The 25,113-nt window shown below is 46.5% G+C and overlaps 2 protein-coding genes across 6 annotated transcripts; one reads left to right on the top strand and one right to left on the bottom strand.

Annotated features, from left to right (window-relative positions):
* The first annotated feature begins 1,215 nt into the window (after window positions 1-1,215).
* On the top strand, window positions 1,216-7,430 carry ndnl2 (necdin-like 2). The gene is made up of 11 exons (XM_085261204.1): window positions 1,216-1,351; window positions 2,509-2,569; window positions 4,101-4,220; window positions 4,311-4,374; window positions 4,692-4,771; window positions 4,854-4,948; window positions 5,263-5,342; window positions 5,433-5,475; window positions 5,564-5,626; window positions 6,863-6,977; window positions 7,059-7,430. Exons 2-11 carry the CDS (start codon window positions 2,522-2,524, stop codon window positions 7,158-7,160), a joined length of 810 nt encoding a protein of 269 aa, XP_085117330.1. The 5' UTR covers window positions 1,216-1,351; window positions 2,509-2,521; the 3' UTR covers window positions 7,161-7,430.
* On the bottom strand, window positions 7,334-24,187 carry LOC146551334 (6-phosphofructo-2-kinase/fructose-2,6-bisphosphatase-like). Of its 5 annotated transcripts, none has more exons than XM_085261199.1 (14): window positions 23,769-24,185; window positions 16,059-16,184; window positions 14,749-14,845; window positions 13,921-13,987; window positions 13,658-13,732; window positions 13,516-13,572; window positions 13,098-13,219; window positions 11,286-11,493; window positions 11,053-11,199; window positions 10,862-10,966; window positions 10,484-10,613; window positions 10,135-10,197; window positions 9,891-9,955; window positions 7,334-9,662 (listed from the first exon to the last, which is right to left on the bottom strand). In XM_085261199.1, exons 1-14 carry the CDS (start codon window positions 23,851-23,853, stop codon window positions 9,603-9,605), a joined length of 1,407 nt encoding a protein of 468 aa, XP_085117325.1. In that variant the 5' UTR covers window positions 23,854-24,185; the 3' UTR covers window positions 7,334-9,602. The 5 variants fall into 5 exon arrangements, with proteins under 5 accessions (XP_085117325.1, XP_085117327.1, XP_085117326.1 ...); XM_085261201.1 differs by lacking the exon at window positions 23,769-24,185 and adding an exon at window positions 23,323-23,504; XM_085261200.1 differs by lacking the exon at window positions 23,769-24,185 and adding an exon at window positions 18,358-20,009.
* Between the last annotated feature and the right edge of the window lie 926 nt (window positions 24,188-25,113).

The following is a 25,113-nucleotide window of genomic DNA, read 5'->3' as shown; positions in this document are numbered from 1 at the left end:
GGATTTTTATTTACTATTTCGTATTGTAAAGTGCAACCCTGTTCACATTTCTGCAAGCCACATTCTCAATGATAACCCGTATAGCTACTAGTACAGCTACTTCAATGTATTTGCAATTAGCACAAATTGATCCTGAGGATGTGCCAGATGTTACCAATGATGTTCCTGATGTGTATATTGAACATTAGGTTGTGAACTATTACATTTTATGATTTGCTTTTTATATTATGTTATTACATTTGTGATTTTTCCTTTCTATTTGAGTTATTATTTTTAAAAATAATAAAAGAGGGGAACTGTTAGGTATTTTAGTACCATGGTAGCATTTACTGGATATTGTTTTATAGTGACATTATGCAGGAAAACTCTGTCATTCAATAAGGCCCCTTTGTTTTAGTTATTTTTCTCTTTGACCCAAGAATTGATGTGTGAGAATCACAGGCTGGTACAAGGTTGAAATACCACAGAGATCACTCCCTCAGCTACATTAGTTTCTTAATCTTTTAGACGCCTGTTGAGGCCAAATGGTTTGTTTCAGATTTCACTAATGTAAGAACTCTTCGTTTTGTGCCTTGAAAATATGTCGCTGAGATAATCACAATTGTAGCTGAACTGATAAACTACACAAAGGATGCTTCTTCACCCAAGGGCAGGAAGACACTGCCTTATCTTGGTCTGTACTGGTTTAAACTGATAATCTGCTGTCTCATGAATTTTACCCTCTATATAAACTGTTGTACTTGTGAATAAAGTTGAGTCACTTTGGGAAGACAATCTGAAGCAGTCTCTGTTTTCTTGTTCTCCCAAGCTGCTCCCGAGCTCGTAATAACACGCTGAATGGCATGCTTGAATATTACTTGAGAATATATTTGACTGTGTTACAGACTAAGGGACATTCTCTGCTGATAGGTGAAGGTACATTCTCTGCTGATAGACGTCCACGCCTCGAAGGAAGTCGATCCACGGATTAGGCCCTGGAAACCGTTTCCTTCAATCAGTATGATTATTTATCTCTTTATCAAACGTTCATATTTCTGTTCATTAGTAATTATGCAAATTAGGTCCTTTTACACATAAACTAATGAACAATATTATTCCGGCGAATTTGTAAAATAAAAATAATTTTCTCGGTATAATAAACCATCAAACTGTCACAGGGGGAATAAATAAATAAAACCACTCAATTTTTATTTAATTAATAGATGAAACCAATGACTTTTACAGTCACTGAGTGAAACCAACGACGAATGAAACGGAAAGGAAAAGCGGCAAGTGCAAATGACGTCATCAGCAGGCGCCTACAAGCCCCATTAGCGGGAATCTGACCGTTTGGAACGGGTGGAGGATCAAAGTGAGTCATTTTCTAAAACATACGGACTATTTGAAGCTTCTGTTTGCCACGCTTTATCCCGGGAAATCCGGGTGAAGTATTTTAGGGCACGGAGTTAGCAACGCTGTCTGCTCTGGTTTTCGCGTTAAGGATCTGTGGTCACTTCCGGGTTTTTGTTTTTGTTCAGCCTACAGACTTTCTCGTTTAAAACGCGCCGAAACGCACACACACGGTGTAGCTGCGGCGATCAGGTCCTAACAGAATAAATGTGCGGCAAAAACTGTGTTTGTGTGGGACAGGTCAGCGCTGAGTCTAACATCTGGTTTGCTCTCGTACAAAGAAATGAACAGACTCTGATTTTTACGGTACTTAGATTTTAATGGCGTGAGACGGAACAGCCAATCACGGAGGCTGGTAAACATGCTGTGGGCTGCTTTCCTGCAGAGGGTGAAGAGGATTCTTCACTGCATTGAGGGGCTTGTGGGTCAAGCACATGTTTCAACCAATAACATTCAAATTAAGTTATAACTTCTATAATGTTTTTTTTTTGGTAGGAGGCCTGTGTGGTGTGTGTGTGTGTGTGTGTGGGGGGGGGGGGGGTTCTCTTTGGGGAGACAATAACCCGACGGACCAGTTGCACGAACCAAAGCATGCATGTATATTCCAGATATCTGTAGTATTATTAGAATCATATGATTACAGCACATTTACCTCTCATCCACTTCCTTGAAGTGTCTCCCAGCGCACTTGTTAGCATGTTTTGGTTCGTGCAACTGGTCCGTCGGGTTATTGTCTCCCCAGAAACATTTCCGTTGTGTTTTGTTTTCTTTTTGCAAGTGTTTCCTGAAGTTGCAGTCCGTTTGGCCTCTCAGGGCCACCGTACAGACACATCTGGCAATTTTACCATTTTTAATCCAGTGATGATGCACACGATGTATCACCTCACACCATAATTTCCTGCTGTGCAAAGCTGCAAACAGAATGACCTTTGGTGACAGCCTGATCCTCTTCAGATAACAATAAACAGCCTCCCCTTCATGTATGTGAAAGTCAGACTTTAGAAAAGTGCATGTACTGCAGAACTATTCGAGATGTGGTGCAGGGGGCCAGGAATTAAAATGCTGTGCAGTCCAACCTAAAGAGGCACATCTGTTCATCCTACCTGTCTCCTTTATCAGGCGGTGTGTCGCCATGACGCAGAGGAAAAGACCGTCCAGCACACAGAGCTCCTCTCAGAGAGTAAGTCCTTCGTTTCCACCACAGAAGAAATTCTTTTTACTTGTCTGCACTGTTACAGTAGTGAGAGGTGCTAGGGTAAAGTGGTGAACGCCTTTGTATAAACTCAAGATCACGTCCAGATCAAACCACAGCAGCTGGAAAAAAAAAAAGCAGCCCATGCAGGAAAAATGATTCCAACTGTGAGGGCATATGTTAAATAATTATTACACCCACTCCACGTGTCCCAATGATAGGAGCTTCAGCATCATGGGATATAGAGTTTGAATTAAGTGCAGTAATTTGATGTCTGTGATGCAGAGGGGCAGAAACAAGCTCCAGCTCTCTGGATGTTTGCTCTGTCTTCACTGGAGAAAACGTTCTGCATGGTTTCTTAAACACATGCTGAGAAACATCAGAGATGCTACGAGCAGAAACCGCTGAAGCAGCTGGACGAACAGGCCGGTCCCTGATGGCGGTGAGGTGGTCTGAATGGTCACTTTATTGGGAAACCTTCCACATCTTCAGCGGGGTACCTCGGGGTCATCGGCACTTTGCCTAAGTCAGGGGTCTCAAACGTAAATCAGCTGTGGGCCACTGCTGGCACTGTCATCTCACCGTAGTGTTCAAATAGTACAAAACAAACAAGAAGAAATCACAAATATTTCCAAAAGTGTTTGTTTTTTATTTAAAATATTGTATAACAAGACAAAACTGCAAACTAACCGAAGCCTTTTATTGAACTAGCAAACAAACACACCTGTCCTCTTCCTGGACAGACACACTTTGTCATACGTAACAAAATACAAACACAGACACAAGTGTTCACATTAGTTTGTGACTCGCTGAACTAACACAGCCGATCCCTCAGCATGTTTGTGCTCTCTGCTCATGTCACCTTCATAATAAATCATTTAAAGAGCTTATTTTAACATTTCACTCAACAACAAACAAACCTCCCCAACAGAAAGAGTCAAACTGCGTTATATTTCTTCACATCAAAATAGGGGCTGCGAGTTTGAGGCCTCAGCGGAGCAGCAAAGGCAAGATTAGCTTTGACCTGTGGAGGGTTCAAACTGCAAGCTCAGACCAACCATAACCATCCTGAACTGGTCTCAGCTGCTGGATCGCTCTTCCCAGTGACTTTTTTTAAGTTGCGTGGGCTCCGAGCCGACCTGCTGAAAGAAACTGCGCTGACGTTGCCGGGAAATCAGAGCAGCAAACTTTCATAGGAAAGGAGTGTGAACGTAGCGTAGTGACTGATGCAGTCAGATGCTTGGGGCAGCATGCAGCCCAGGAGCTCGTTGACGCTGCTGCTTCTCTTTGAAACCTAATAGCTTTGATTGGTTGGACTTGATGGTTTTTGGTGTTGACCCTCTGGAGGTCTGTGTGTTTGGCGATTACTGCAAGAACCTTATCGTGTCTCCATCTTCTCCCAGAGCTTTTAGACAGCCAGCTGATAAAAGGCAAAGTTGCCGTACAGAAAAATAAGCTGAATCTGAGGGTGTCAGTGAGTTTCACAGATACTGACTCCATGTACATTTTTCCCACGTAGAGACACACCGGCAACTTGGTGGCTCAGGATGAGGATGACGATGCGACCTTCACTCAGCCGAGTACGTCACAGGTGCAGAGAGGGCTGGAGAAGCTCACACCTGCACAGGTCGACCAAAAGGTACAGAACCAGGAGAAATCCAGAGTTTGATTCTTAATGATCAGTAAAATGTATTTAATTTCTTTTTTTCTGTCACTCGTCCGTCTGCAGACTGCTGAGGTGGTGCAGTACTTCCTGGTGAAGGACCAGAAGAAGATGCCTGTACGGCGAGCAGGTACAGACAGCAGCCAGGGAGCGTTTGAATACACGGCAGCGTTCCACTGAAAAGCCCTCTGAGGTTTATATCAGCTCAACTGTGAAATCAAACGGGGGTAACAGTTAAATTGAGTGCTAAGGAACAGAAGTGTCCACGAAAACAGAGGCTGCTTCAGTTTGTTTGAAAAAATAAAAGTGCTCAGCGTGTCGTGTCGGGCTCTGAAGAAGACGTTGTGAGTCTGAGGTGTTTTAAAACCTTGCTCGCAGCCGTGGATGTCCCAGACACGCGTATAAAGCACAGTAATGAAAGATAACGTCGTCTCCGTGCCGTTTCAGACCTGGTGAAACATGTGGTGAAGGATTACCGAAACATTTACCCCGAGATCCTAAAGAGGGCGGCGCGGACGTTTGACCAGGTTTGTAGAGTCAGAGATGATCGGCGTCTCGATTTGCAAATGAAACTGTCTCAGCACGGCGCTCCTCTGCTGCTCTGTCCAGGTGTTCGGCCTGAAGCTGGTGGAAATCGACCCTAAAAATAAAATGTACATATTGGTCAATAATTTGGAGACGCCTGACAAAGCCTCGCCGGTCAGGTGAGTATTCATGCATATATTCATAGACCGGGGAAACGAGCGTCTAAACATCAGCAGTACAAATGTTTGTGTGCGCTGTGTGGAGTCCGAGAGGTCTTTAACTTTAAGCTTTAAGAAACTGGGCAGAGACTGCAGCCCCATCTAGTGGTGACATCATGTGTTACATCACAACCTAAACAGTTAAACGCTGAGGCCGAGCAGCAGGATTCAGTTATTGAATACCTGCGTGTTTTATACTCTGACACAGCCAACATCAGTGCGTCATCAGAAAACCTGCATTTGTGTAACAAGTGTCTGTTTCCTGTGGCGCGTAGGAGCCCGTCCAATCCAAAGATGGGTCTGCTGTTAGCGATCCTCAGCGTCATTTTCATGAAAGGCGGTGTCGTCAGAGAGAGTGAGTGTCAGTCTTCCTTAAATAAAACAAAGGCGAGTTGATCTGTGGAAGGACACAAGTTTGACACGTTTGTCTTCCCTCGTCGCACAGATCTGATCTGGAACACTCTGAGGAAGCTGCGCGTGGACCCCGGGTGAGGCCACGCCCCTCAGTCGCCGCCCAGCTGCTCGTCAGGAGTCGGCACAAATCTGACTTTAAACGTTTCTGTTTGCTGTGCGCAGAGAGAAGCACGAGGAGTTTGGTGATGTGAGGAAGATGGTCACCGACGAGTTTGTGCGTCAAAGGTAGGAAGCAACCCGAGTCATGGGCTCTGTCACCGTGGTAACCGGGTCACTGTGGGGTCAGCCACAAATGATCAAGGACAGTTTAAAGTTCAAGATGTGAAGTTACTGCGCTGAACTGGATGTAATCTGATTACCTGATAGCATGTAAACCCCTCCCCCACCTTGGAAAGTACAGGCCAGGTGTGAAGTACCTGCGTCCTGCAGTCGGACGATGGCTCAGGCTTCTAAAGGCACTGCCGTGTAAGCAGAAGGTCGCGGGTTCGAGCCCGGCAGGGTCGCTGTAGTCGTAGCGCACTGGTGTGTTCAGAGCCAGCGTCTGTCAGACCGTAGACTCTGGTTTATACCACACCACAGAGCAGCAGGAGGGCGCAGGAGGCCAGAGCACCGCAGCACCGTGCCTGGACCAGCTCCTCCAACATTCCCAAACCGGTCAGAAAACCCCGTGTTGTGTTTCGGTTCGCATGTCTTTGACATTTTGTCTTCAGTTACTTTTCTGCGTCTGTTTTCGAACGATGCATCGCTTTCCTACAAAAACAGGCTGCAGTGGATCATAAAGGGCTTTTTTCCTTCAGCGTCTGTTGTTTTTCGCTGTATTGTAACTCATGTTTTCCAACCTGAAAGACTTCCATGCGACATGCTGGCAGCATCACTGATGTTTCATAATGATTATTTAACGTGATTACTCCTCAGTCTGGATTAAAAGGATCTGTTGATGTTGGGTTTCTTTTTTTTAAAGTGGTTTTCATCAAAATGTAAAAATTTTCATTTACCCTGAAGTTAAACCCACAGCTGTCAGTGGAAGCAGGCACAACATCTGTAAGTGAACCCGGCTGATAAGGATTTAAGACTCAGATATTTGGAGACTGAACAGATTTATCGGCTGAATTTATTTGTTATTGTCACAGGTGGTGGACGGCCCATCAGCACTTATAATGTGGCTGATGGGTTTTCCCCAAAGTCTCTTTACTGCTTTAAGTTTTATATTTCAGCTCATAAATAATCAGGCGGGCGATCGCAGGTCCTGTTGGGAGGCCTCGACTTCTGTAACCAGATGTGATGATCAGCCTCGACGTTTCAGTTCGCCCGACCTTAGTTTATAGGAAGATCATGTTTTATTCTATAAGATGTGAAGAGCAGCTCGCTGCTCACGTTCAGTTTATATCGACTTCCACACTCATTTACTTGACATCTTTTCTGTTAATGCTCAGTTTGATTCCTGTGTGCGTGCGTGTGTAGGTACCTGGAGTACGTGCGGATCCCTCACACGGAGCCCATCGAGCACGAGTTTCGCTGGGGTCAGCGCGCCGACGCAGAGGTGTCGAAAGCCAAAATCCTGGAGTTCATGGGTGAAGTAAGTTTGCTGAGCAGAGCACGCCTACACCTGCAGATGAAGCTGTGGCTACTAATGATGGTTTTTTGTGTCCGATCTCAGCTTCATGAACAGGACCCTAAGACCTGGACTCAGCAGTACAGACAGGCCCACTCCCTCCCCAACTCCAGCCAGGCCTCCACCAGCAGCAGCAGTCAGAGATAACCACCTGACAGCTTCTCCTGCCTTCTTTTTATTTATCGTGTGTGAAAGAGAAGCTGCACCAGCAGCGTTGTGTGGACTGGTCGTGTTACAGTGTGAATCCCGGTTACATTAGAGCCTCGTGTTGGACCCGTGTGAGCCTTAGTTTTAAACATGAGAAAAAAACCCCACAAATGTCCAGTATCCATTTCGATTTTATTGCCTGGATTTTAACGTAACAGCAGGTTTTTTTTCACGTTTATAAAATAAAGTTTTATAATTGATCCAACAACAGTGATTGCATTGATTTGACTGGTTGCTGGTGACACAGCGGCACGGGGTTACTGTACGAGTCTCGTTTAAACACAGAATTACTGTTCAACACTGCAGGTTTGCTACCACTCACAGTAAAACTGACTCACACTGTGAAGATGAGGATCCCCTGAGGTGGTTTGATTTTCTATTGCTACACCGGGTGATTCTGCACAACGCAGAACATAATGCTCCAGCACACAGAGGCCTCCAATCACATCTGAGTAATAGTGTTAGTCGCTATCCAGGTTTACTGGTATCATGAACCTGGTTCACCTAACTACAGCATATCACCATGGTAACCCTGAGCTACCTACTCTGGAAAATGTGCATTTTTCTACAGTTTCTCAGGTGAGCACATCCCTAAACTGCAGGCTTTGAGGTATATTTGATCCTGTATACTATTATTAAGAACACCTGAAGGTGTTAACACGGGTGGTGCGACTCCTTTTGCAAAGGAAGCCTACGCAGGTGTTTGGCTTCACTATCATCATGAAGCTTATTAATTCTGCAGCGTTCATCAGCAGCACAGTTTTTAGCGTCTCATCCGAGCAGCAATCCGATGCTTGGAACCACAAACGCAGTCCCTCGAATGACCACAGGATGTGGCCGTTTTGATTCCAGCATCTAACTGATGCTTTCATTGATCTTTAGTGACTTTTAGTACGACACCAGTCTGTGCTGCCTGTAATGAACCACTCGCCCTCCTAACATCAACCTGCCTGTAGGTGAGTTCATGATACCAGTGATCCTGGATCAGCGAGTCCAGGAGACAAAGGGCAGGACTACAGCGGACGGACACATCATCAGGACCACGAACAGTCAGTGTAACTTCACAGAAAAAAATAAAAAAGATGCACCAGACCTCCCTCCCCCACTAAAGAGTGGGGTGCATAGAGCAGTCATGGATTGTGTGTTTATGAGGCACATTGAGGTATCGGGCAGTTACAGGACCAGCTGTCCCCTCATGTTTTACGCAGGAATTATGGGTCGTGTGCTTTGAAGGCCTCGTTCCTGTTTTATCTTTTACAATGAATAATACTGAAAACTACCAAAAACCACATTCAGCCAAACACTGTCAGCCAGTCCTGCTGAATCCAATCACCGACCCCTCAGGTTATATTCCAGTCGCCTGTGGATATCCGGGTAGGGATGGTTTTCCTCCATCTTTTTTTTTTTTTTTCTTTTAAATGAACGCGGGCCGTTTAAAAAGAGATTAAAACACTAAACTATCATCACAGTTTCTGAACAGGCTGAAGGTAATCAGAGCTGAGGCTCGCAGAAGTCCCGAGGCGCAGACACGGTAAAAACATGGATGCATCTACCTGCATTCTGTCTGAAGGCCACCAGGTGGCGATAGCTGGGTTCCAGTTTTATAGGTGTTTAAACTGCTTTCTGTCTTGACTTTAACTCTTTTTTTTTTTTTTCCCCCCCCTGATGATCATCAAGTGTTTCCTTGTTGTTTTAGAGCGCGTGTTCTGGGTGTTTTATCAGCATCGAGGCGCCAAGCACACGACTCAGGGAGAGTTTTATTTCTGCCCTGGAAGAAGGCCCGCGGGCGTGATGGTGGAAGTCCGGCTTCAATGCGTGAATGTGGCTTTAAGAAGTCGATTAGATCAGAATAGAAATGTTGGTACATTTACCACCAGAGCAAACATGACGGTTTTACTGCCAGGAATAAAAACTTTTTCAGCAATTCTAAAAATCCTTTCAACCTGTCCTTTAAGGATCTGTAACAACGCTCTACTCGCTGACGGTAACCAGCACCACGTGTTCGGTATGTCAGTGTGGACAGTTAACTTCCTACAATGACGGTTCAGACTGACACTGGTTACAGCACAGGTACAGGTAAGGAAGAGTCGAGGAGGGAACACGGTAACGCAGACCCCCCGCCACATGTTCAGCACTACTTTGTTTTTTTTCCCACAGTAGACGAGACCTCTTCTTCACCCGGCCTCGGTCCTGCGTTATAAAGTGCATCGACAACGGAAAGAGGCTACCACAGAGAAATGTCTCATTTTCAGTGTTGTGAAGCTTCAAACTGTCACAACAGCAACAATCACAACAGCGATGATCTCTAAGATTACTTAAATTAAAAAACAATAAAAGGCCACTTCCATCAGTGAATAAAAACGAGCTCCCTGCCCGCCTCCTCTAGATGTGTTCAGGGACCGTCTCCAGGGCCTCGGCCGGGTCTCGGTCCACGTCGACGTTCTGGGAAAGAAAGTCAAACTGAGTCTGATGCACAGAGTCGCAGCGCTTTGAATCAATGCAGGCTGCACACGCACGCACGCACACGCACACCTGTGATTTATTAAAACCATTAGTTCACCGAGTGTGGGCGGTTCCTCTGCACCTCGGTCAGTGTCAGGTTTCGTTAACACTACGACTTGTGTTCAGCCGTTTGTGTTTAAAAGAAGAAAAATCATATTTCATATTTACCACCGGCTTGTCTCTGTGCGTGTTGACGGCCTCGATGTTCAGGAAGACGGATTCCACTTTGCAACCTGAGGGAACAACAGACGGACGCTGTGATTGCACGTCGTGACTTCTTCCACCAGCACGCCGTTCAAAAACAACTTTAATCATCTTACTTTGTGTTTGCTAGTTTACGCTGCAGAGCTTGTTTTAATGATACTAACAGAGGAGGACGTTAAAGTCAGAGGCAGAAGAAGGCGAGACTGACCGTAAGCGACTGGCGTGAGTTTCAGAACCGTGTGCAGAGGACACTTCAGGTACGGCAGCTCGTCTGAACACAGAGAAATGTTTGTTTATCCACAGCATGCCTGCTGCCATCACTCTAACCACAGAGAAATAAACTCGGGGAATCTATCATCGTTTCTTCATTTGTTTCATTATCGAAAAAATCCTGTGAAAGATAAATAAGAAGTGATCCTGTACTCTCAGCGGTGGGTTCATAGGGTGATATTTATGGGAATAATTCAAAACAACATTGGTTTTAATCACCTTTCGATCACAAACATGAGCGTAAAGGCTCAAAGCCTCAGCAAAGCCACTGCAGAAGAACCACTTACTAGCACTCTTGTCCAGGAAGTAGGCCAGCAGACACCTCATGACTGCCTGGTGACAGATGACTAGAACGTTCTCCTGCCTCTCCAGCTCCATGATGACCGGCTCCAGACGCTGAACGAGGTCCTCGTACGACTGAGACACACACAGTTAGACATCAGTCACTTTGCTGTCAACGCGTGAAGCTGAACGAGGCTCCTCTTGTCGTCAAACACTCGGATTTACTATCTGACTCAAAATGGGACCAGATTTATTTTTTAATCGCTTTAATGTTTTATTCAGTAAAACATGCAACAGAGACCTAAACTCATAGTGACTCCTATTACACAGCCAGAGCAGCTGCCCCCTGCTGGCCAGCAGGTGTACGCAGGGTCCACACCCACCTCTCCTTTAGGGTAGCGGTAGCGATACTTGTCTTGGTCCCTCAGCGCGAACTCCTCGGGGAAATGCTCCTGAATCTCCTCGTACATCATCTCCTCACAAACCCCCTGAAGTGAAACACACAGGAAGTCAGACTCGTCTCCTACGAGCAGAAATCATCTACGTGAAGCGGCCGAGCCGTTTCTTTACGTACGGCGTCGATCTCGTTGAGAGCTTTCCATTGTTCGTACTGGACTCCCAGAGCCTCTGCGGTCTGGATGGTCCTCTTCATGTGGCTCGTCCACACCTTCAGGTCGCTGATGCACTGCCCACGCATGTAGGTGCCCAGAGTGCTGGCAAACTGACGGACAAGAGAAAAATCTCACTGACAACAACATGACCCGAGATCACAGGTGCATTTAAAAAAAAACAAAACAAAAAACGAACCTTCGCCCCGCGAGAGGAAAGCCCAGAGTCGCCTCCGATGCGACCCACGAGGTTCAGTTCGCTCTCACCGTGGCGACACAGGTAGATGGACCTCGGGGTGACGTGGATGTTCATGAGGTAGTAGACGATCCGGCTCTGAATGTGGTCCTGGACCCGGTTCACCAGGTATCTGCTGCCCACGTTGAAGATTTTAATGTAAGACAAGTTCCTGCAGAAAGACGAGGAAAAGAGACCCAAAAGCGTCAGCCCTCTTTAACTTCCTCTGCTGGACACAACAGTGCGTTTACGTAACAAAGACACAGATCGCCCAGTCCGAAGACGCAGGACCAACAACCTGTCACGCAGCGATGTATCAATGTGAAGCTCCTATAAAGATTTCATTCTTTAAAGTTGTTCATTTCTTCTGCCATCATATTTGTACTTAGTTACATTTGTACTTAATGCACACGCATTTTGTTTTTTCTCAGTGTGATGGATGCTCAGGGACGACTTCAGGATCTCACCCAAGATTCAACCACAGACGGTCCCATTAGTGGGCAAACCGCTCAGCCTCCTGAGCCACAGTCATGTGAGGAATCCTGCCGTATTATTGGCTCGTGCAACCGCTGCACCAGCTGAGACGGACGTCCGTAAAGCTCTCGCTCCACAATTTATTACAATTTAAACATATTGTCATATTTAACCCTTTAAGACCTACCATAGCACCAAGTCCGCCAGAGCTTATATTATATTTTTACATGCTGTGGAGCCATTTTTGGGAGCATTTCAAGTTGCTACACATCAATACAACCATTACAGCCCAAATTTTAATAATATGTATTCATTAAGTGCATAGTAATTACATAAATTGCAAAAAAGTGCAATAAACTACAAAAAAATTGAAAATCGTTTTTGTTTTTTTAACATATATTTCTAGTTAGAGAAATTTAAGAGGCTTATCCCTCAAAACTGTAAATACACAAACTAGTTTCCCTCCAAAGGAAATTTATTTTAAGTGTCTTCATAGTTTTATTTTTGAGATACACCAATTTTCATATACTGCAGGAAAAACGAAAAAATATATTATAATGCAAATTTACAAAATAACAGCATGTGCATCAAAATAAACTATTTCCAGCAGTGCAATATGAGTCCTCAGCATCCCAGAAACCACACAGAAAGTCATAAAGTCAAAGATAACTTTTAAAAACACAAGTATAGGTTCATGAGGCCACGATGGTAAAAAAAAAAAACAAAAAAACAACTACATTTCCGCAAAATGACGTCACTTCCGGTTTCGGGCAGGTCATGCGGTCATGTGATAGTTCACGCTGATGGACGTAGGAAGTGTTACGAACAGCTGATCGGATCGGCAAAGCGTGTTTCTGGAATATTATGTTTTTGTTCCTGCAAGTGCTTTTTATGCAGTTTTTGCAAAGCTGTATGTGGAAGGAAACCGTGACCGAGGACAAGCTGATGGCATCAGATGTAAGTACAACTCCTCTGGTTTCATATGCAAAACAAATGATTGCGCTAGCTCACTGGTTGCAGAGCTGCCGGGATTTAAAAATAGTTACACAAAATGGAGCGTGCCTGCTCCGACCGGCTTTAAAGGGTTAATGGGCTTCAGAGGCATCAACTCAAACCAACATCGACTGTGCAGAGTGATTGATGTGATGATGATGATGGAGTTTAATTCCAAATTCTCTGTGTAAGGTTATTTTATGAGTTTAGCATGAACAGAGAGTGTGGCTGATCTGCCTCCACGCTAACAGTGAACCACGAGGTGTGGATGTGACTCAGAAGCTGATTTTCCACAGCAGAGGCAGTCACCTGTCCTTGGTGTCATCGAGGGGGACGTAGGTCATCGTATAACATTCGATCCTCTTCAGGAAGTCGGCCACAGCCTCCTCTTTGTCACAGCCGGCGTAGTCCGGGCTGCTCAGCTTCACTTGCTGTTTTCAGGCAGAGAGAGTGGGAAAAGTCACGACTAAAGCAGGGCACATGCTGAGAGAGACGTGAGCTGCACGCACAACATGAAGTCTGAAACGAGCCAAACTGAAGAGAAAAGGACGGAGAAGCTGCAGGAAGGGTTTCTCCACGCTTTTGTTGTGGAACAAAAACCAGTCCAGGTCCTGCCAAGACACCCGCGGGCTGGCACAGCGAGCTCGGTTCAGCCCGTTCCAACAAAAACAAACTGAAAGCGCACCGGATCCCGGCTCCGAGCAGCGACTCGCCTCGGCTCACTTACTTTAATATTCTCAGCGATGATGTCGGGGTCGTCACATATCGACTCCACAAAGAAAACCTGAACAGGAAGGGAAACAAAAGCTGTCACAGAGGTTTGACGAACACATTTCTATTTTTAATAAAGAGAAAGAAAGAAAGTTGACCTTGTAGCCGTTTTCTTTGGCAAAGTTCAGGATGACCTCTCTGCGGTCCTGGGTGGTGTTCGTGGCATCAAAAACCTTCAAGAGACAAACTCAATAAGACCACGCTGACCGACTTTAACAGCTGCTCACACAAGGATGTGATGACTTGTGTTCACGGCGTTTTAGGGAGATCTGATTTGTCACTGTAATATTGTGTTTGTGTGTCCACTACAAACAAAAACGTGCTGCTGAGCAGTTTGGAGGAAACTTTGAGTTTGACTCACCACCACCTGACCCTGCTCCCTGCTGATGTACTCGCACACGTCTTGGAGGGCAGCGACGGCACAGGCCCTGCGTGCCGACACAGAAACCGACACGTTAACGATGTATGACACTGTCAGCAGGCGGGACTCACCCCTCATATCTTTACATGCTGGTAGGAAAGTAGGAAACAGCTTCAGCCGTTCATGCTGCATTTCCACGTATGTGCGCGTGTGTTGAGTTTCATGCACCTCAGTTATGCCAAAGAACAGCTGGACAGCTGTGAGTGTTTAAAGTCTGTTACATACTGCTGCGATCTGACCACTGTGAGCGCTACAAAAGCTCATCTTATCTGCAGGACATCAAATGGAAGGTGAGCAGCACTGTGGAGAGTTACAGGTCAGTGCGACCGACTGAAGAAGGGGCTGAGGGGCCGAGATCATGGACGGTGAGCTCTGCAGTGAACTGCTCCAGCTCCCATCTCACTTTGTGTCACAGATTATTTAAGGCCAGTTTATGACTCAACAACAAAAGTCTAAAAACAAAGTGTGAACGATTCTAACAAGCTTGAAAATGAATATCTGATACGGTCACTTTCAGTCTTTACGCCTAAACGACTCACAGCTCAGGTACAAGAACTGGACTGAAAACGGGAGAAAAAGCAGCAAATGTCCAAACAGTAACTTTTAAAGACCTTCAGAGAGTTGGACTCGTATTGCTCACGAGCACTTTAAAAATGACGGCGTAGTCTGGCTCCTCTGAAGCAACATGCTGTGGGTTTCATAAACACAGCCTCACACACTAACGCCTTAATGCCGAGGTGTGGCACACGTGCAGCTGAGGGTTCGTACTTGCGGATCTTCATGGCCTCCTCGTTGTCGGGTCTGAAGAACTGGTAGCTGTTGTAGGAGCAGGTGGCCTGTCTGCGGTACTGCCCCACATTAAACACTGGAACACAGAGAACACAATCCTGCTGACACAGTGACAGGGTCTGGATCTGTAGCAATGAGCTAACAACGCTCAGAGACTAAACTTACAGCTAAACATGCTAATGAGGATGCCATCTGCTGGCTTTTAGCAGTGACCATCACAGGTTAGGAGAACGAGCCATGAAGGATTATAACAACACAAACAAGGAGCAGTAACTGTGGCTGACAGCAGCACACGTTCTAACCCACGATGCTTTCAGACGGCTGAAAAAGACCAAACTGCAGTTCCTCTAACATCCAGCAGAAGCTCCAGCAGTCAGTCCGTCCCCATAAACCCGGGGTGGCAACTCCAGGCCTCGAGGGCCGGTGTCCTGCAGGGTTTAGATGTGTCCTTGATCCAGCACAGCTGATTCAAATGGCTAAATGACCTCCTCAACATGTCCTGAAGTTCTCCAGAGGCCTGGGAATGAACCAATCATGTGATTCAGGTGTGTTGACCCCGGGTGGGATCTAAAACCTGCAGGGCACCGGCCCTCGAGGCCTGGAGTTGCCCACCCTGCATAGACTCCCATGTTAAAACTTCTGCTTCGGTCACTAAACACAAGCTCTGCTCCATAAAACCGTACAGCTTCACTGTGAACAGAAGAGCAGATGGAAAACTCGTGTGGAGAATAACAGATTTTTGCACTGATGAAGAAGAAAGTATGTGCACAGCTTACAGCTGTTATGACCGAGGATGGAAATCTCCTTACTATCATTTAAATGTCATCAACAGACTCATCAGAGCCATGCTGACTGGAATGAACTTTTTAGATCCTTGAAATCTGACAGTGTTAGGATCCTCTGAAGGATGTGCTGCCAACATGTTGGTGTCAAATACCGCAGAGCACCTTCAGAGTCCTGAGGAGGCCTCAGCGCCCTGGAAGTGTTTTGGCAACACACAGCAGACCAAATAAAGTCCGGACAGCCAGAAACGCCGCGGCCAAACAGTTCCTTTGCTCTCATCCGCATCTCTGTAACCTGCCTGTTTATTCACAAAGCTTTGACCTGAGAAACGTTATTACTCTGCTGCTCAGTCAGAGTCTGTGTGAAGGTTTACAGAAATCACTCCAAGCTGCATCAAACAGCACCTGCGAACACGAGCTGTGTTACAGCTCACACTAACAGATGCGTTTCCATCTGTGTGGCGACGGCCTGGTGTGTCAGTTTAGCCCCGCGCTGGCAGCCGATACCTTTGGTTTTGACGCCGATCCAGTTCAGGTACCTGGTGAGCTTCGTGGAGATGTAGGTTTTCCCTCGTGCCGGGAGGCCCACCATCACGATCATGGTCGGGGAGTTGGTGAACTGGGGCACCGAGGCTGAAACGCACAAACACAAAGACGGTGACTACAGGTGACCAGCGCAGGTGTCCGAGGAGGAAAACACACCGACGTCTCAAAGAAGTCGTGAAAGTTTTACCATCTGAAGTCTGACGAACATTTCAAACACATCAGTCTTATAAATACTGACACAAGCCTGCAAAATACTCCAGCTACTACATTACAATGCTAGCATCTCGACAGATGGCTCCGCCCCTCCCTGAGCCTGTCGGAGGTTTCTTCCTGTTCAAAGGGAGTTTTTCCTTCCCGCTGTTGCCAAAGTGCTTGTTTAAAGGGGACATATGGTTGTTGGGTGTTCTCTTAATAAATAAATACATTTAAGTAAATGTTTATAAATTCATTTCTGTTTTTTATGTAAAAATGTGTCAAAGACATTAGAACTTCTTCCTTTTTATTTCATTCATTTCTTTGAAGCCTCGGTCCTCCGTACGATCCTGATCTAAAAGTTAATGCCTGGCTGTGAAGGAGAGGCAGCAACAACACAACCATGTTCGGCTCATCTCGTAAACAATGTCTGACTGCACAGCTTTCCTTCGCTGACGTCAGTACAAGTGTGCCACGGAGGGTTCGAGCTGGACTAAATGTTATTTTGGTGATAAGAAGGAACACCGTCTGACCGCGAGTCATTTTTCAGAGTCACAGGCTGTAATCTTTCCTCCCACAGACACACGTTCGCCGTACAGAAAGGAGGTGATTTTAAGCTCATGGCCAGCTTCTCTCTTCTTCATCGCTTCAGTTTCATCTGTTTGTTTCCCAACCTTTGTGCACTTTACTGTAGTTTAAGTAGGAAGTGCAGCTGAAGTCAGTGAAGTTTACTGCTGTTCTTTGAAATACGTTTTCTTCTCATTTACTGTGTTTTTCCTTTTCCCACATCAGCACTGATCTCATTTCTTGCTGTCGTTGGCTTTTGTAAAGCACGCTGTGTTTGTGTGTCTGTTGTACATAAATACATCACACCTGATTACCGATTGATGTGGAGTTAAGACCATAAATCACCCTAAAACCACTCAGACCCATCTTGTGACATCTCCACAGCTCCGACCGCAGGCTGCAGACACACCGACTGCACAGACGAAGCAGTCACAGGGAAATGTCACATGTATTCTTGTGCTTTTACTTTGGTAAAGGATCCAAATAAAAACTTTAGCACTCAGAAAGCAGCAGTGAGCACTGGTTGTTCACGTGTGGTGAGGAACGGTGAGTTTCCTCTTCAGGTGTTTGGCTGCTGCTGTCGCCCCCTCGTTGTTAGGCTGCCCGTTCAATGCTTACAAAGCTGCAAAATGTTAACACGTCTGAGTGAAAGCTTCAAGGAAGATCTGAGAGGAACCTGACATTCGTTTGTTTCTTCTTCTGACAGCTGCTCCGTGTGGGATCTTACTTTCAACAGCCCTCTGCATGCACTCAGATATATACAGACGTCACATCAGCAGCAGAAATGTGGACTTTACAGCAGAGAATCAGCAGCTCCACGACCGCTCTGAGGTCAGAGTCAGACGCTCCTGCACTGATAAGGTTATAACTGTGTGGTGGGAATTTTTTCCTTCAGTCAGGGGGTGAAGATCGGAAAATTGCCACCCAATCATAAGCTAGAAATGATTCTGGTGTTTTTTCTGCGCTGCCGGTTAAACAGAAACGTGCGGTCCTGACGTTTGATTGGGCGGGCAAAACGCCCGCTCGGGCAGGCTGAGCCTCGCCACACACACTTGTCCACCAACAGCCTAGTTTTCATACTTTGTAACTCTTTCTTCAAAATATTTTGTTATTGTGATTCTTTAGATGTTTAGTTTCACTTTGTACTTTACAAAATTCTTTAAATGCACATTTGTCGTGTTATTGTTGAGTCTGAGTCTGTCTGACCGCACGCAATCACGCAGCGACCCTTTAGGGTGAATGGCCGTCAGGACACACACACACACAGACAGACAGACACACACAGACACACACACCTGGTGAATCCACACAAGCTGTTCAGAAGAAAACGCACAAGTATCAGCATGTCAAAGCAAAACAAGGCATCACAGCGCAAACCGTGTGTGTGTGTGTGTGTGTGTGTGTGTGTGTGTGTGTGTGTGTGTGTGTGTGTGTGTGTGTGTGTGTGTGTGTGTGTGTGTGTGCACGCACATGTGCTGCATGTGTGCGCTTGTGTACTTACAGCCTCGCCGTCTGTTCAGCCTGCTCTGCATCCATGGACCCCAGGTCTTCTCCAGAGGATTCTGAGTGAGTGTTTGCGACATGGCTTCAACAGCCAGGTGTGTGTCTGTGTGTGTGAACCTCTCCTCTGTATCTGCGCTGTGTGTGTGTGTCTGTGTGTGTGAACCTCTCCTCTGTATCTGCGCTCTGCGCTGTGTGTGTGTGTCTGTGTGTGAACAGGAGGACGGGATAAAGGCGCTCTCCCAGCTGTGTTCAGATTTTGAACTTTCTCACACCACATCAGAGTGGGAGGAGCTTCAGCAGCACACCTGTTTGGTTTGCGGCAGAGGATGCGGTGCCTCTGATTGGTCGGCTGGCCTGTCAGTCAGTAAAAGACACTACGATGAGGTCATCCACCAATCACCATGTGCTGCAGTAACCTTTGTCCCGGCACACAGGAAGTGGTGTAACGTGACAAACGGGTAACAACCATGCTGAGTGGCTCTATTGTGATTCTATCAGCTGACACCCAATGAAAGCAGCCGAGGCCTGTGTGTGTGTCACATGACCTAGGCCTTCATTAATATCAACCATGTGGGTGGTGACTGACTTGTTTGTTGTATTTAAATCCAGTCCTGAGATAAACACACACACACAAACACACACAAACACACACACACACGACTGAATGTAATTAAAAAGAAACAAGAGCAGAAAATCCAAACTGCACAAATTCATTAAATGCATTTTAAATGTAATTATTAGAGGCAGTCATGTTTTTGCATGTGTGGAAAACAGCTTCTACCAAACAAAAACACTTTAAGAAACGAGCAGATCAGACTGTGCCTGGACATCCTGACCTTTCTGCATTAACCATCATTAATCCACCTTCACGTGACCACAGTGCTGCAAGACGTAGCAAAATCAAGACGATTTTGCTTCCAAGGAGCCAAACCTGTTTTGTTCTCTCCCATTTTCAGTCCACTCCTTGTACCTGACCATTTTCAGAGGAATGTTTTAACTGCTGACCAATGAATCATTCAATGAACCCAACTCCAGACACTTTACTACTACTCATGTGTCACAAAACATGCCAAAGACTACACCGTTTGACCTGCATAAAACAGTATTTTTGCACCAATGAACGAATTTCCAAAGAGCTATTGGATAAAATCTTAGCATATCTAAGCAAAGTGTTCAGTGTGTCGTTAAAAAATTAAATAAATAAATGAAGAAACCGGAGAATGGAGGACAAACCCCGGAGGAGAGGCTGAGGTACGGCTGCACAGTTACAGCTTAACTGATAATCGCCATCATTGTGATCAACACTGAGACCACAACTATTTGTCACGATTAACAAAATGTGTGTTACACTGTAAACAAATCTCTGCATTGCTGTGAAAGACTCTGGTGACCTCAGCACGTCTGAGCTGCACTGCAGCGTTGGCTTTAATGCATTAATTATGTTAATGGAGTCTTTGCTGATGGAGTCTTTGCTGATGGAGTCTTTGCTGATGGAGTCTTTGCTGATGGAGTCTTTGCTGATGGAGTCCCTCAGCTGGCCGAAGAAGTTGTTGTTGTTTGTGCTGCAGACACAACTCTGCAGCACTCTGTGCATGTGATGCCTTCATGTTTAACATCAGCTGCCTTAAAAATGAAGTATTACCAAACACCATGTCTGCAGTGCCACACACAGATACATTTTCCGTGTTGCTGCTCCAGGCATGGAGCAGGGAAAGGCTGTGATTGGCTCATATAGACGAGTGGTCGGCTGCTTATTTAGGGAGCGCCTGGCTTGCCTTTGCTTTGATGGCTCATTTAATTCTGGGACATCAAATACAAGTAATCGTGCAGCCCTCGGCCGACGTGTGCCAAGTTACATTTTTGGTGAGAGCCTGCAGACGTCTGTGAAACACGGTGGAGGCTCTGTCATGGTTCAGGCTGCAGTGGAGCGAGTGGTGTTCGCTAAAACTTCTAAATGCAGCAGCCATTTAAAGCCATCTGCAAAGCACCTGACTGGGAGTAGGAGAATACCTGCAGTAAAAATATACCCGGGCAGGAAAACAGAGTGAAACACTGCCATCAGACTGGGCTCCACACAGTCCACACCTCAACGTTACTACAGCAGTGTGGGATCATCCTGACAGAGAACAAAACAAAGCAGAAACAGTCTGAGAAGAGCTCCTAACGTCCTTCTAGAGGCCTGAAGAGAAATGACTGGAGACACTTAAATGACAGAAATCTGTCTGAGAGAGTTCAGAGAAATAAAGGCGATCATACCAAAATATTCATTTTACATTCACAGAAATCCGTTTTTGCCTGATATGTTTTAATCCCACACATCTTTTTGAACATGCTTCAATAAATCCTTACATCCATTTTCCAGCAGAATACAGAGAAATGAAATTGGCTCACGATTGTTGCACGGTACTGAACGTCACTCCTTTGCAAGTTAAGCAACATTGAAAAAAGTTTTCCCTTCGTTATCTCAGTTTATCTCCTTTCAGCAGACGGCTCTTATTTACAGTCGAGTTAGCTCCTCCTGTCCTGCTCTGTCTCACAGAGTGACGCAGACAGACAGAGGAGGAGGGACGCTATAATACTTATGCAGCTGAAGTCTACATGTTGCTTTACCGGAAGTGCATAAAACGGCGCTCAGCAGACATTACACCAGAAGAGGGCGAGCGAGAGCGATTAAGAGGGAAGTGAGAAGGGAAACTGAGGTCTTCAGTCAGGTCAGGTCTGAGTCTACCTGACATGACTGTCACCCCCCAAAAAACTTCATTATTAGAGACATCAATTTTTTTTGTCAAAGCTAGTGTTCAGAGACAGTAACCAACAGTGGCCACAAGATGGCAGTAAATGACAGGACGGCAGCAAACAGGCGTTACAGGCTCGCCGACAGGACGGCACGCTGTTCTGAGGAGTGAGGAGACAGAGGCTTCCACTCGTCTCCTCAGCGTGATGCTGCCATAAACACATAAAATCAGAACGCAAACAGAAAGCTTATCTAAGGTAAGACCAACACGTGGACCTTTGCACACAGCTCAAGGCGAGCATCTTCAGATTAAACACCCGTCACACTACATCCTGTTACCGTCCTTGTTTGCACGCTGCAGCAGACACACAGCTTTGTACAGAACTGAAACTGGACTCACAACCTTTTCGCTGTGAGCCAGCGGCGCTAACCACTGCACCAGTGCACCAGTGGCCAGCTGCAGTCGCTCTGTGTGGAGTTTGCGTGTTGTTGTCTGCGTGGGTTCTCGGCGGGTACTCGACCTTCCCACCGTCACGAAAACATGGATCCGTGGATGGATCACTCACTTTTATTTGAATTTTGGGGACAAATAAATGAGAGTTAAATAAAGGGAAAACATGCCATTTTAGTGGTTTGGGTCTGACTTTAGCTTCTACACAGAAGTTAAAATATTAATGATGTGCAGTACTGACCGAACATATAAACACAGATCAGTCAGTAAACATAAGCAGCTCCTGCAGCTGCTGTTTACTCTGCTGGAGCTCCCAGTGAGCAAACAGGAGCTGGGTCACATGTGAAACGCACATCTGCTCAAGTCATCAACAGCTCAGAGAAGTTGAAGTTGAGCAAGAACATTTCCTACGAAGTCACGCTTCTGTTCCCACGTCACAGCTTTCTTCAACAGTGAGCCGAACACTAAAAACCAAAGAATCTGAGGTCAGAGGTCATCAGTTTTCAGTCACCGAGGTTTAAAAAAAAAGACTAATGAAGCAAACGGCTACGTTTCTTCTGCCAACGTAAAGTTTATTTTCAGGCCTGAGTACCTCATTTATATTTTAGTGGCTCTGTAGTTTAGTGGTTTACACCCAACACGGCAAAGATGCTCCGCCTGATTATTTCTAAATGACTGACATGGACACAAACTGAATCCATCCACAAGTCAGATTTCAGTAAAAACCAGTGAAGCATTGTTGTCTTCATGCCTCTTCCTTCCTTCATGAAAGGAAGCTGTGTGAAAGGCATGCAGTGTGTCTGTGTTTTTAGTCAGGACTGAAAACACAGACCAAAAATGCCTTCGGGAATTTTATCAGCTCGGAGTGGACAAAAGTCACATTTATTAGTTTAAAAAAGAAACCCACCCAAGTTACAGCCACGACAGAGCAAAGCAGCCAAGCATTCACTGCTATACTCAGCTCAACATAAACACGTCTTTTAAAAGCGCTGCACACGTCACAGACGGCTCGGAGCGAGATTGAATCATGTCAACACGACAGAAACCATCACAGAGCGCCAGTCACACACGAGCTGCCACAGGCTGACCAAACAGACCTCAGAGTGGAAAGACCTCCCTGCAGCCGAGCCGGGACGTGAACTTTGTCGTCATTAACTGAAGTGAAGCCAAAACCATGCAGGAAATTTCAATTTTACTATATTTTTAGACACGAGCAGCATGCTACAGCCTGCTGTTGGTTTTATACATGACCACGGCCTGAAGTTTAAAAGAGCACGGCGTACATCAGTCACCGTTAGTCAGGCCTGACCGCACGACGTACTGCAGAAGATCCTGCTCTCAACTACATATTTGCTTCTTATCACAGGAGTGAAACCCAGCACTGACACGGTGGCGATTAAGGCCCAGACATGCTGACCATGCAGTGAGCTGTAGCCACGCCACCACACTGCAGAACATCCCCCGCTTACACATTGATAAGAGTCCAAAGACAGGACCTGCTGCTGGTCAGGCTGCGTTTTTATAAAAATAAGAGTGGCCGTGCGAGCACACGCTCCCCACCCCGCAGGCTCAAAGTCGTCCACTCCTCCAGCATTAAAAGGTGCCCACTCTCGGATTTCTGCCCGCGGCCTCTCAGACAGCGGATCCGGCCCTGCATTGGCTCTCACTTCACGTGACCATCGAGCAAGACTTCAGGTGTTTTCACCAAAAATGAGTCACGTGTGCGACCTGGGGGAGGTCAGCGGTGCGTTTCTCTGAATGAGGGAAACAAACCTCACCTGTGCTCTCACACCGCACGCGCCGCCGTCGCATGGGGTGCGCGCTTTGCTCCCTGGACTCCATTCCCCACGCGGGCCGTGTCTTATCAAACCAGCAGCACCACCCAGCACATGCCTGACAGCAGCTCAAAGACCGCGCGCTGTGACATATATGCGCGCTCACAGCAGGCCCGATATATCGCAGTCCTTATATAATGTGTGTGTGCGCGCGCACGCTGATTGGCTTTAACAGTATTCCTGATGATGATGATGATGATGATCACGCCCTCTGCCCGCTAATCAATGACATTATCCACAGTTTGCGTCACGGTGACGCGCACACAGTGTGTTGCGGGAATGAATGAAATAAGAGGAAGTGTGTGTGTGTGTGTTTTATTACATAACCAGGGTGCTATTCTTACATCCCGGTCATGCGCAGTGCGCGTGCACGCGTGCCCGTCACTCACCGTGCGGCCGTTGGAACCGGAGCGTCCTCCCCGCGGCCCCCGGGGTGTCTCCTCCGGCTGCTGCGATCCGCTCTCCGTTCATCATCCCGCAGATCTGCTCGTGGCTCACCGCGTCGCAATATCTGTTTGTGTGTTATGACTCCGTGCCTGCTGCATGCAGCCACGGTGCGTGTCTCTGCCCGCTCAGGCAGCGTGGAGCCAGCCAGACGGTGCTGGGCGGAGCGGAGAGGCCGGTCCTCGTTGTCACAGACTAACTAGTCCTGCAGGTTTAACGTCTCACGCCTCTGTCATCGTAAACATCAGCACGAGCCCGTGCGTTAATGACGCGCCCATCGTGTGCCACGCCTCCTCCTCCTCTTTGTCCTTCCTGTGGGGATTGTGATGCTGCGCGCGCTCTGCTCTCACCTCGTTGCCGTCATCCTGTCACAGAGTCTTAAAGGGCCCCCCCGACACTGTTACCCGAAAGGTCACGGGACTGTTTCGTGTGGAGGACGCTTGGTCACGTGCTTTTTGGCCGTTAAGGAGCTGGTTTGTTTGTCGGCGGGAATGCACCCAACCCCCACACCCTCCGACCCCCGATGGCCCCTGAGGCCCTCTGCACTGCTTTCACTTTCCAGGACAGCTGAGCCAGAGTCAGGCAGAACTCACCGCTGACGTTAAACACGCAAAATCTACGCAGACGGCTCGTTGCAGGCTTTTACGTCACAGAGAGTTAAAAGTCAGACCCTTTCCCATGGTGACGTGTCTGAGGTGGACATACACAGTGTGATCCACCCTCAGACACTGTGCCCCACATTTGATTGTCTTTAGCAGAGTCTCACAGAAATCGTGTGGACCTGAACATGATTAATAAATCTGCACAAATACGATTACAGAGCGGATACAGGACATACAGGACACGTGACATCCTAAACACTTTTGCTTCCAGCATTAGAAAACAGTCCTCAGATAAAATACTGAATATCTGTCCTGCAGAGTTTGTAGATTCGTGTCAGCATTATTAATGTGTCCAACGCAGACGTACTCTTCCTTGCTCCGTAGTTAGTTTGCTGGGATCTGCTCTTCCTAACTGTACATGATAATATGTGCTTTAACAGTTCTTCCAGAATCAGAAAGAACGGCCTTATGCTGAGATTTGGTGGAGGGCTGTGTAGACAGTAGTCTGTATTATCAGGACAAAAAGTGGGATATGAGAAAATGTAAATACAGAGGAAATAAATTGTCACAAAGATGCAGCATGTTTGCTAAAAGCTGCGACAGCCTGCGCAGTTCTATATGTAACCACAGGGAGGTGCTGTGACAGGCAATGTGGCCTTTCTAATTGAATAAGGGCTGGCAGCAGGGC

This window comes from Mchenga conophoros, linkage group LG20 (assembly GCF_057382185.1).
Source record: "Mchenga conophoros isolate Kocher_MC1m ecotype Shallow Benthic linkage group LG20, M_conophoros_male_GT1.1, whole genome shotgun sequence".
Taxonomy (NCBI): domain Eukaryota; kingdom Metazoa; phylum Chordata; class Actinopteri; order Cichliformes; family Cichlidae; genus Mchenga; species Mchenga conophoros.
Note: the sequence above shows the minus strand (reverse complement) of the source record. Positions and strands in the feature narration are given on the sequence as shown.